Source organism: Chiloscyllium plagiosum, unplaced genomic scaffold (assembly GCF_037043375.1).
Source record: "Chiloscyllium plagiosum isolate Xiang-an unplaced genomic scaffold, Cpla_swu_hap1 HiC_scaffold_7, whole genome shotgun sequence".
In the NCBI taxonomy this organism is placed as follows: Eukaryota; Metazoa; Chordata; class Chondrichthyes; order Orectolobiformes; family Hemiscylliidae; genus Chiloscyllium; species Chiloscyllium plagiosum.
The window spans coordinates 12355787-12368159 of record NW_028270145.1 but is presented as its reverse complement, the minus strand read 5'-3'; the positions used below and the strand labels follow the sequence as shown (position 1 = coordinate 12368159).

The following is a 12373-nucleotide window of genomic DNA, read 5'->3' as shown; positions in this document are numbered from 1 at the left end:
GGCATCATTCTGCATCACAAACCAGCTGCCCAGCCAATTGAGTTAACCAATGCCCTGTGGTGCCCAATTTGAACTGTAATATCTTCACTAGACTCAACATTAATGCAGAAAAATGTGTTTCTGGCTTGTGCCCGAAACGTCGATTCTCCTGCTCCTTGGATGCTGCCTGACCTGCTGCGCTTTTCCAGCAACACATTTTGCAGCTCTGATCTCCAGCATCTGCAGTCCTCACTTTCAACATTAATGCACTTTGCATTCCAGGCTTTTGCATTTTTTTCACGAACAATTAAAACAGCATCAAAGCAGAATGAGAAGAATCAGTGCCCCATCTATAAACCTGAATAAGGGGATTTTGGCTGGAATGACTCTAGAGTTCTTTTTTTCTAATTTGCCATTTTGCTGATATACGCTGTTGAGACCATTAGAATAACAAAAGTATTCCCTGCAGTGGCATTTTAGTCCAGTGTATAAATATCGAGTCGTACAGAACAGTGCTACATCCAGGTGGTTGAACTAGCTGTGACGCTCAAAATGGGCAAGGTAAGATCAACTTTTAAACTTTTCACATTTGTAAATAATGTTATATTATAAAATATATCAAAGTTGGGAAATTACCAATTCAACTATGTTATTTTATTCCCACAGATCATCTTTTACGAGGACAGGAACTTCCAGGGGCGGCACTATGAGTGCAGCAGTGACTGTGCCGACCTGTCCCCTTACTTCAGCCGCTGTAACTCCATCCGTGTTGACAGTGACTGGTGGGTGCTGTATGAGAAACCCAATTACATGGGATACCAGTATATTCTGACCAGGGGAGAGTATCCTGACTACCAGCGCTGGATGGGATTCAATGACTGTGTCAGGTCATGTCGCAGTTACCCACAAGTAAGAAACTATTACTTACTAAGTGTCAAGTTTTGGCGGCACGGTGGCACAGTGGTTAGCACTGCTGCCTCACAGCGCCAGGGACCCGAGTTCAATTCCCGCCTCGGGCAACTGTCTGTGTGGAGTTTGCACATTCTCCCCGTGTCTGCGTGGGTTTCCTCCGGGTGCTCCAGTTTCCTCCCACAGTCCAAAGATGTGTAGGTTAGGTGGATTGGTCATGCTAAATTGCCCTTAGTGTTAGGTGAAGGGATAAATATATGGGAATGGGTCTGGGTGGGTTGCTCTTCGGAGGGTCGGTGTGGACTTGTTGGGCCAAAGGGCCCACTTCCACACTGTAAGTAATCTAATCTAAAATCATTTTCTGATGTCATTTACGTTTGCTGTTGCCCATCAGTAATTTATTGCCTTGTTATGCAATCTATTTCGATTCCCTTGATTAATCGTGTAACCTTATACTAATTATTCTCACTGCCTTTTACAATCATGTGTAACAAATCCAGAACTGAGTTATTCTGTTATACGTTATTTCATATATTTGAAAAATGTTAAAAATAGCAAGATCATGGAGGATGGTACAAAGAACTTTGTCTGTACTGTCTTGACATGTTTCTAATTAGTCACTAACTTGCAATAAGTACACAATAATTCTAATGCATGAATACTACAGAACTACTGATTGTGCTCCTGGTACACCTCTGTAACTTTTGATGGATTTGACCAGGGTGCAAGTAAAGATTTTACAAATATTGTATAGACAGTACAGCTAGGGAACTGTCCCTTATACACGGTCAGTCCTACAATCTTTTGCTGAAAGGATTGTTGTTGAATTTTTTATTGAGACAGGGAGAGTTGAAGAGCTGTTCAGTCGTGCTATCATTGTAATTAGATCTGAATCTTACTTTACCCTGCTGGGATCTTGACCTATTAATGACATTTGTCATAGTACTTGCTGATTATGAACAGCTCTACAAAATCTCTTTCAAAGTTCTCTTCTCTAAGTGAATCTCAGTGTCTCGAATCTATCAACTTAACTGAAGCTCCTCATCTCTGGAACAGATACTATAAAACAACAATTACAGCTCCTATAAAGCTTTCACATCCTTCCCAAACAGTGATACCTAGAATTGAACACATGGGGAAAATTGTACAGGCACCTAAGAAACAGGAAGGGAGTAGATCAGCTGGTTAAAAATACAGGAGGCCAAGTCAGATTTACTTACTGTCCATTTCCCACCATAACAGAAATTTGGTGAATTCAAACATTGGATTTGTACAGGCAAAGATATCTTTAAGGATCATTTTATCAAGTCTTTTTCCAACAGCTCTGCTATGTAAGGAGCATCGAGCTAAATGGAAGCAGCATCTGAGAGCAGCCCTCAGGAATTTTTTTTAAAGTAAGGATTTGTCAGGCAACTGTCAAGGGCAGCGTGCTATCTGAACAGGAAAGCAATCCTGGCAGTAACCACTTATTAAGCTACCACATCTGTAATTGAGAGGGCAGTCCCGCTAGTCACCTATGTATGCCAACAACACAGGATCCAGCTGATGTTGATTAGACTGGCAGGAGGCTGGAAGAACTCAGCAAGCCAGGCAGAATCAGGAGGTGCAGAAGTCGACATTTGGGGTGTAACCCTTCTTCAGGACCCCTTTACATTCCTCAGGTGATGTTGAGCCATACATGTGATTGACAAAATTCTGCCCAAAGCTCCGGCTGAGTAGTTGAGGTCAAGCCAATGTTTGATAAAACTTCATCTGAACTTCCTTGCCTTTATACTCCATTTATAAAGTCCAGAGTTCTACATGCATTTTTCAAACTTCCCTGCTCCCACAATTTCTGCATGTATGCTCCTAAGATTCCCAGTTTCTGCACTCAGCTCTAAAATTACATCTTTTAATGTTTATTGATTTCCTTCATTCTCCCTACCAAAGTGTATCAATTTGTTGTTTTAAGTGCTGCATGACACATGTCCACACATTCCACTAGACTGTCTATATCCTTTTAAAGTCCATGCTGACCTCCTCACAGTTCATTATTCTTCATGTTTTGAATAACCTGTCAATTTTGAATTTGCGCCCAGTACGTCAAAGTCAAAATCATTGGTACATGCCAAGTAAAGTACTCCATCTTGGAATCTTCCTCAATATATACCCAGATATATTTATTGTGATTTCATGTACCTTCTATATTTTACATTGCAGTACCGTGGAGGCTCCTATAGAATAAAGGTTTACGAGAGGCCTGACTTTGGAGGACAGATGATGGAATTCATGGATGACTGTCCATCTGTCTACGATCGTTTCCGTTACCGTGACATCCACTCCTGCCATGTGATGGACGGTTACTGGATCTTCTATGAACATCCCAACTACAAAGGGCGACAGTATTTCATGAGACCTGGTGAATACAGGAGATACAGTGACTGGGGAGGCTACAGCTCAACCGTCGGATCTTTCAGGCGCATGAGGGATTTCTAATTCCTTGTTGAGAGCTACATTTTGTCATGGTGATATATTCTGAAACATAATAAAAGTGCTAGCATCAGAACTGATTTTCTTGGATTGCATTTGTATGCCTCTGCTATTCTAGACATGCTATGATCTTGAAACTATGATAATTTTTGAGAAATAAATCCCCCATCATATTGAAAATGAGAAAATACATAGCAACATAAGATTGTGCACCAGATCTTTTTTTCAAGCCAGCAATTATTCATTCAACCAGCTATTCAGATAGATGGTTTATTGATCATGTTTAGTTAAAGTACCATGAGCTTATCATGAAAGGACCACATAAGTACATTGTCAGATCATAAATTAAGATATTATTAGTCAGATATTAAGTAGTCATTATAACAGAGTCTTATACTTTCTTGATGCCACTTATACTCTTTTGCAATGGACTACACTTGAAAACACCTTGCTGAAAGCATTGCATGTATGTAGCTAAAATCTTTTTAAAATCTATATGCAATGCAGGCCGATCATAATGTTTTATTAAAATGTGACTCAAATTTGATGCTAGTAGTGTCATTTCAGAGCTCAAAGTTCTATCAACATCTTCTCTTATTCTCAGGAGAACACGAGATTAAATAACAGAAAGGTATCATTCACCATTGGTTATTATTTTCTGGCTGCAATTCTAAAAAATATTTGGTGATGTCCTAGTTATTTCCAGATTCAACACCTACAATGAGTTATGCTGCAAGTGGTGTCAGATTTTCTACTGACCTAAGGGCTGCTGCACAAACCATTTCCTGCATCCACTGTATTTTGCTTTCAGTTATTCCCAAACTTGGGTTCAACTCTTTGGCACTCTCCTTTGAATACAGCATGATTGGCAGAATAAGTAGAGGGCCCACGGAGCTGAATAAACGGCTGGAAGAGGGAGGAAGAGGAGCGACAGCAAGATTCTCAGCAAGGGTCCGGACGAACTCAGAGTATTCAAAGGACAATTCTCTGACCCGAAACCTAGTAAAGGACAATTTGTTAGATGTCGATGTTTCACTCAAGACTTCTGCTTGAAATCTGCCAACTGCTGCATCTATAACTGCAAGGTCACACTTGGGAAAGGATAGCATTGCCTATGAAGGTGTCGGTGACTATATATGTTTCGCAGGCTGTAGCTGGAGATATTTGGACTGTCTTATAGCTTGCCACCCACTGTTGCACTGAGGCTTTCGATTCAAAGAGAGCTAAGTAAATCTCATCTATCACAAACCTCATGCTGCAAAAAAGCAAGCAGGTGGCTTGGTTATGACTGCAGGCTGCCTTATTCATTGATTGCATTCACATTGTTTTTTGATCGCACATGCGAGATGCTGTATACTCTTCCTTATACCAGAACCAGAAGGGATTCAATTACCCCAAGCTCCTAGCTGGTGTTTGCAACACTTGAAAAGAAATCAGGTCCCTGTCTGGTATTTTGGGGATTCTGGACATTTCTTCCCTGTTCCAGTTTGTCTTCATTCATCCACAAGGTGTCACTAGTGCTTAGTTTATTCTCCTTCAATAAAATCTTCAAAAAAATGAGAAGTTTGATGAGGTAAAGCTGTGAAACTTGTGACCAGCAAATAGCTAAAATAAGGGCAAAATTTTAAGGGTATTACCAAAAAGGGTTTCTGTTTCATGCAGAGTTATTAGGATATTATGAAGTTGATTTTTATATCCAATTTGAGATCCAAAACAGGGTATTAATGATGTGACAAACGTGCAAAATTTTATCATTTTTGGATTTTTGATTTTGAAATAGAGGCTGATGCGTAGTTTCAGATTTGTAATGATCACTGCTTTTTTCTTCAAAAAAGGCCAGGAAATAACTTGGAACAGTAACTTTGACCCATAAATACCAAAACAGCTGTTAAATATTTAGCGGGACACCAATGATGTTAGTGGATGGGATGTTTTACTGCTGTCTTTATGGTAGGCAGAGAAAACAGATCGGAGGCCATTAGTTTAACCATCACTCTAAAGAATCGGGAGTCCAGCTCAAAAAGAAGAACAGGTTTCTCATAGCCACAGAATCAAATTTTCAGTTCAGGAGCATCAATCACCTTAGTAGAAGGATGTCAGTTTATGAAGTTGGCAAACTTCATGCATTCGTAGTAAAGTTTACAACTGGGCAGAATTGAAAAAGGTTCAGGCAGCAAGCTTGGAAAGAAGTCATAAAAACTGTATCAGCAACCCAAGGATGATAATTGGGAAGAGTCAGTTAACTCAGCAATTAAAGAGTTATTTACCCAGGATTAAATATCCAAAAAGGGAGTGTTTGGAATTAGGCTGAAACTTTGCTACTTATGCTCAGATCTTTCCAAATTGTCATATCATTATCTGGCAAGGTTTGCTTTGTTTCTCCCTTTGTGTGATAAATTTGTATTCTTTCATTAGAGAAGACTTGTGCACATGTTCAGTAAATAACAATCACAGTTACCAGCTGCAAAAAGAATGTAAGATCTATCAAACCCAGTTTCACTCTGGGATCTGACTTGTTCACATTACCATCAACTCAGATCATTACAATGGAGCCAGAAACAGGTCAGGAACTGAAGGGTCGAATCACACCCTTGTTATTTTTAGGTGCTCTTCATCCCTGAGGGTAGAGTCTCTGGCAGAATTTGGCAAAGACAGCCTGAACTAAATAAAATTAAAATTAGGTGAGGTCCTTACTTTTTAACACGGTATGAAAATGGCTATTGCATGAAACTTTATTTCCATAATATGGCATCAGAGGTCACATCAGGATGGCAAACCATCATGTTCAATGGTATTTTGCCTCAAATTCCCCTTATCAGAAAAGAATGCACGCCCAATCATTTGTAAGTTATTCAGTGTACATAGATAATAAAGAACATTATCATGAAAGTCCAACACAGGGGCCCAGTGGTTAGCTCTGCTGTCTCACAGAACCAGGGATCCAGGCTCAATTCCACCCTTGAGCAACTGTTGGTGTGGAGTTTGTATGATCTTCCTGTGTTTACATGGATTTGCTCTGGTTTCCTCCCACAGCCCAAAGATACGCAGGTTAGGGGATTGGCTGTGCTAAACTGTCTGTAGTGTCCAGGTATGTACAGGCTAGGTGGATTCGTCATGGAAAATACAGGTAGAGGGGTGGATCTGTGTGGGATGCTCTTTGGAAGGCTTGCTTTCACTTTGTAGGGATTTTATGATTCCAAACTATTCTGTATATCTCAACATTTTTTTCTCTGCGCTCCTGCATTTAATCCCCATTTAGAGGCAGTATCAAGTAAAACTTGTCCTGAACTTGTCTATGATTCTAAGAATTAAGACAGTCCAATGTCGGAGAAAGTGCATCCAATTTAATCTGCCCAATTACCATTTCACATTGAAACTTCCAAAGCCAACTACAACAGGCATGGGGGGATGAACAGAGTTGGAAGGCAAGGTGACCACCTCCAAAAATGCACACTACCTCAATGACACTGCTTACCTCTTATACTCCTAACAGTATTCTCCCCACTCCCGACTCTGCGCCTCCTCCTCCGTTAGACCCAAGAGTGCTCAACTCACCACTCCTCCACCCCTCCAGACCTCCACACCTCCACCCCTCAGTAGCATTGACACCCCTCCTACAGTCCACAACAGTGTTTAGCTCCCTTCACTCCTGCTAGCAGAAGTAACTCACCTTCACTTCCATGAAAATGTTCATTCTCCCAATCTCACTTTCCAGAGAGTGTTTACCCTACTGCAGACCCAACAATTGACCACCTCCCTCACCCTGACAATGCTCATCCCCTTTCATTCTTCATGAGACTTCATCCTCTCCTTCAACTGCTGACAGTGACCAACCCTTGCTGTTATCACCCAAATTATCAATTGCACCATCCCTGAGAATTTTCGCACCTCTTACCCCACAGGAGTGTTCATCCCCTCCTTCAACCCCGAGAGCTTCTGCTCCCTCACCTCAACAATGTTCATCCCAATATGCCTCAAGAATCCCCATTGTCCTCATCCCTTAACAATCTGCCAATGCTCCTCTCCCTTCAACCCCCGACCCTTGACGCAGTTTATGTCCCTCGATTAACCCTACTCATCCCCACCCCACAAAAAGGCAAAAATGCTCAATTCCTTGCCCCCCTTGACTTCCTCACAATGCTGGATCTTACCAACAGCTGGACAGGATTTCCAGAAAGTATGTGGGCAAGTGCGTGTAGGTATGGAGTGAGCACTGTTGATGGTGCGGGGTCTGGGGTGAGCTCTATTTGATGCAAGAGTCGGGTGAACATTACCTGCATTGACTCCAGTGGGTACCGGAGTCTTTTGAAACTTGTTAATTTGCTTTGAATTTCACTGGCCTTATATGTGCTCTGAAAATCGGGAATTAATTCCTTATAAAAAATAGATGTGGTACAATGCAAACTGCCCAAGTTGGGCTTGGTCCTGTCCATTCAAGGTTACTGCTATAGGAATCACAGAGCTGGCCAGGCAAGATTAAATCAGCAATCAATAAGATCAAACATTGCATCAAAGTGCAGAGGAACGATGGATATCAGGGTGTCCTCAGAGTTCTGGGGACTTCAGCAATGTAAGGGGATTCACTTCAGAAGATTTGGGTCTATGTGTACCTATTACTTGGAACTTACCATTTATATCTTTAGAATTGGTTCAAACTCTTCAGAGTCACATTCAAGCACTTACGAAAACAATTACAAAAACAAATTTGCCAAATATATAAAGGTATGAACATTTTCCAGCTGTCTGGGTCAAAGGTCATCATGTGTCAATGAGTTTGTATGTGAGTTCCTCTGCCCTGGTAATGGAATCACATGGGCATCACTCGATGAGTTGAGAAATGCTGTTTAAGGGGGGATATTTTAACATTTCTTTGCAGTATTATCTGTTCTAAATGCTGGACTTTACAAACTGTGTTGAAATGGAGCAGTTTGGAGTGTAATATGTTACTTCCAGTGAAATCTACCTGAAGGCAAGCACGTGAGGTCATACTAAATCAGTACAGACACAAACCCGTGTAACCTGTTGGTTACGAGGACAGAAATTCAAATCAAGTCTTATTGAATGTTAGGTGCAAATTTTAACACCTTAGGACACAGGACAAGGCAGCTGACTTTTCCTGGGTAGAGACTTACAAATTCTCAGTCAGTCAGGCTAAGAGACTGGGGAAAAAGACCTCCAAATGATGCTGCTAGGGCAGGCAGAAGAAAATATCTAGCACAATGGTGGTGAGGATGGGCTTCCCATTCAAAGAAACAAGGCATGTGGATGTTAAAGATCAAGTATTAACTGGGGAAGTGCCTTATTATAGAGATTCATTCAATTAGGCTCAGAAGATTGAGTATAGGAATTTTATTTTAAAGTGTCACTCAAAGTATTACAATGGGGTTCAGATGTTTCAACATAGTGCATAATGAGGCTGAACTAAAAATCCAGGTAACCATTAGACTGTCGAAACAACTGATCCTCATTGGTTGATTGACTACTCTAGTGCTCAGGTCTCTGTTGTCAATGGCACATTCTTGTGTAAACAAGATTCTGCAGTTTCAGGACCCTGTAGTTTCTATTTTTTTGATACTATAAAGGATGTGGATGATTGACACTTGTATTGGCCCTGCACAAAAAAGACCTTTTTTAACTTGGAAGAAAGTAATGAGAAAATGACAGTTTAAAAATCATTTTTAGACATTCTAGTGTCGCTATAAGGTTCAGTTGGTTCTATGCAGTGTGTGGGATGGGATGGAGGAGATGTATGAGTCATCGTTTTCACCACAGGAGGTTTCTGTCCTCCCTGAACTCACCTTTGGCCCACTGCATTCCAATTTGGCACTACCCCAATCAGCCTTCTGTTCTGCCATTGTGCCCAGAATGGATCATGCCCAGCCAACTGGTGCTTCCAACCAGGAGTGCGAGCTCCATGTTACCCACACCACCCCCACCCCTTCCTCCATGTCCCCAAGCTTGTGTTTGTTCTGTTTCTATTTCAGACACTCAGCGTCTGTGGTGTTTTGCTTTTATATATTGCTCGAGTGCACAAGAATCCAAAATGTACATAGTTCCATTATTAAAGCATGCATGCTCATCTCAATGTTATGCATTTTAGTTTGTATGAAATCATTAATAACAATATCACAAAGATAAATGAAAGTTTGAATGTTCTGTTTTTGGTTTTGTCATATATTAGATTATAGCCATAACATTGTTCACCATCAGTCTTTATACTGACTACAAAAAAGTGGAATGAAGCAGAATGAAATGTTGCTGGTCACAGCTGGAATGTTTGCCAAAATTTTTCATGCATTAAGTGTAAGCTTTGTACATCAGCACAGAAGCACAATCGTGGACTGCTGGCAAACAGGGTTCAGTTCACAGACTGAATAAATTACCTAGATGCGAGAAAAGCATTTCTAATTGAACTTGTAATCAACTAAAACACGAGATGGTTATGCATAGAGATGGCAAGTTGACCTTTTCACGGCACGGCACGGGCGGTACGGTGGCACAGTGGTTAGCACTGCTGCCTCACAGTGCCAGAGACCCGGGTTCAATTCCCACCTCAGGCGACTGACTGTGTGGAGTTTGCACATTCTCCCCGTGTCTGTGTGGGTTTCCTCCGGGTGCTCCGGTTTCCTCCCACAGTCCAAAGATGTGCAGGTTAGGTGAATTGGGCATGCTAAATTGCCAGTAGTGTTAGGTAAGGGGTAGATGTAGGGGTATGGGTGGGTTGCGCTTCGGCGGGTCGGTGTGGACTTGTTGGGCCAAAGGGCCTGTTTCCACACTGTAATGTAATAATAATAATAAAAAAAAACTGATGGGTGTACCTTGTTAAGAATGAGTCTGTAAACTTGCCAGATGTGCAAGGTATTTTGTATTTATTTAGCACTCAATTGATCTCAGTTTTGAAATGAGATACAAAGTGGCCATTGCAATTTTAAAAGAAATCAATATGAGAAGCTAAAACGTAAACTAAACAACATTTTACTTTTTTTCACGCTAACTTTTTTATTTGTCGGCATTTATTCTTAACGGAGGGATTTCTGAGCAAGATTTGCTACTTTAGACTTTTCTCGCACATTCATCCAGAGCATCCACTTCAATTAGTAATGTGATTATATTTGAGCTTTTCTTTCATTTGTTCATGGAATGTGGATGGCACTGGCTACACCAGCATTCATTTCCTATGCCCAATTGCCCTGGTAAAGGCACATGTTGAAGTCAGTGAGGATAAGTACACCCAAAGTGCTGTTACAAAGTTGATTCCAGAACTATGATCCAACAACAGCGAAAGAACAATGACTATGTTCCATAACTGGATGGTGTGTGGCTTTGATTAGATTGGATTACCTACAGTGTGGAAACAAGCCCTTCGGCCCAACAAGTCCACACCAACCCTCCGAAGAGAAACCCACCAAGATTGATTTTCCCTCTGACTAAAACACCTAACACTATGGGCAATTTAGCATGGCCAATTCACCTGACCTGCACATCTTTGGAGGAAACCGGAGCACCCAGAGGAAACCCACACAGACACGGGAAGAACGTGCAAACTCCACACAGACAGTCACCCAAGGCTGATATTGAACCTGAGACCCTAGTGCTGTGAGGTAGCAGTGCTAACCACTGAGCCACTGTGCGGAGGGTAATTTGCAAGTGTTGCTGCCTCCATGCATCTGCTGCCCTTGTCTTTCTGGATTATGGATGTCAAAGGTTTGGAAAGTGCTACTCGAGCCGACTGTTTGAGTTACTTCAGTGCATCCTATAGATGGCACACTGCTCCAACTGCGCATTAGTGGTGAGGGAGTGAATGCTGATAGCGATAATGGAGTGTCAATCAAGCAGGCTGCTTTGTCCTGGAATGTGATGAGCTTCCTAAATGTTATTGGGGCTGCACCCTTCCAAGCAAGTGGGGTGTATTCCATCTTGCTCCTGACTTGTGCCCGGTGGACTGGCTTTGGGCAGACAGGACTTGAGTTACACACCACAGAATTCCTAACCTCTTAACTGAGCGGGTAACCACAGTATGGCTGGCCCAGTTCAGTCTCTGGTCAATGGTAATCCCAAGATTTTGATAGTGGTGTATTCAGCAGTGGTAATAGCATTGAATGGCAAGGAGAGGTAGTTAGACTTTCTTGTTGAAGATGTTCATTAATGGCACTAAATATGAAAATGCAAATAAAGGAAAGGTTGACATTGTCTTAATTTAAACTGTATATAATATAATAATAAGATAAGTTTTAAGGGAGGAAAATATAAACGAATAATTGATCTTTGTACAATATCTATTTCGCTATTACCTCCAGTCAGTGAAACATAAATGTGAATGTGAGATAGGTTTCACACCTTCAGGCAATCCTATTACCTGCAACATTGTACAAATAATTAAGGAAAAGGCACAAAAGATCTTGGAGAAGGATTTTCTCTTAGCATACATATTTATGACATATAACTGCAGAAAAATCAGACACACATCTCCGACCCTCAAAAGAAAATGGCTAGAGTTCCATAACAAAAGGAGGAATGCAATCTAGGAATGATAACATCAAATTTCCCACAGTGAGATCTTCAGCGGATACACTTTTATCCAAACCAGAATTTTAGGCCCTTTAATTTTGTCTACATGCTGTCTTCATTGAATGTTGAGCATCCTCCATAAAATTGACCCAAACTTTTTAAGGAATCCACATATGCAGAGGCCATTTCCATGGCTTCAGAGCTGAGCATTTTCCACTGGGTTGCCTCCTGACATCTAATAAGGGTAGTAAGATGTTATTAAAACAGCACTTCTGAAGTCATGGTCTTCTGTACTCTGAAAATCATCCTGTGCTAAGGAAACAATGCAAATGCCTAAAACTACTTGACAAAGAAAATAGAAGGTAACTGAAAATAGACATGATAAAGTTTCAGTGTCAGCAGGATTAAATTCATTGAATTATAGTGTGGAAGTAGCCATTTGGCCCATCAAGTCCATACCAACCCTCTGAAGTGCATCAATCCAGACCTACCCCCCTGCCTTGTCCCT

The 12373-nt window shown here is 41.2% G+C and overlaps 1 protein-coding gene across 1 annotated transcript; it reads left to right on the top strand.

Annotated features, from left to right (window-relative positions):
- The first annotated feature begins 516 nt into the window (after positions 1–516).
- Positions 517–3437, top strand: LOC122551300 (gamma-crystallin S-1-like). Its single transcript, XM_043693007.2, has 3 exons — positions 517–540; positions 646–888; positions 3088–3437. Exons 1-3 carry the CDS (start codon positions 532–534, stop codon positions 3361–3363), a joined length of 528 nt encoding a protein of 175 aa, XP_043548942.1. The 5' UTR covers positions 517–531; the 3' UTR covers positions 3364–3437.
- The last annotated feature ends 8936 nt before the right edge of the window (positions 3438–12373 follow it).

Excerpts from the sequence above, each read along its gene's own strand:
- LOC122551300 (XM_043693007.2), top strand. Across the intron at positions 889-3,087 it reads CATGTCGCAGTTACCCACAA|TACCGTGGAGGCTCCTATAG; the intron begins GTAAGAAACTAT and ends TTTACATTGCAG.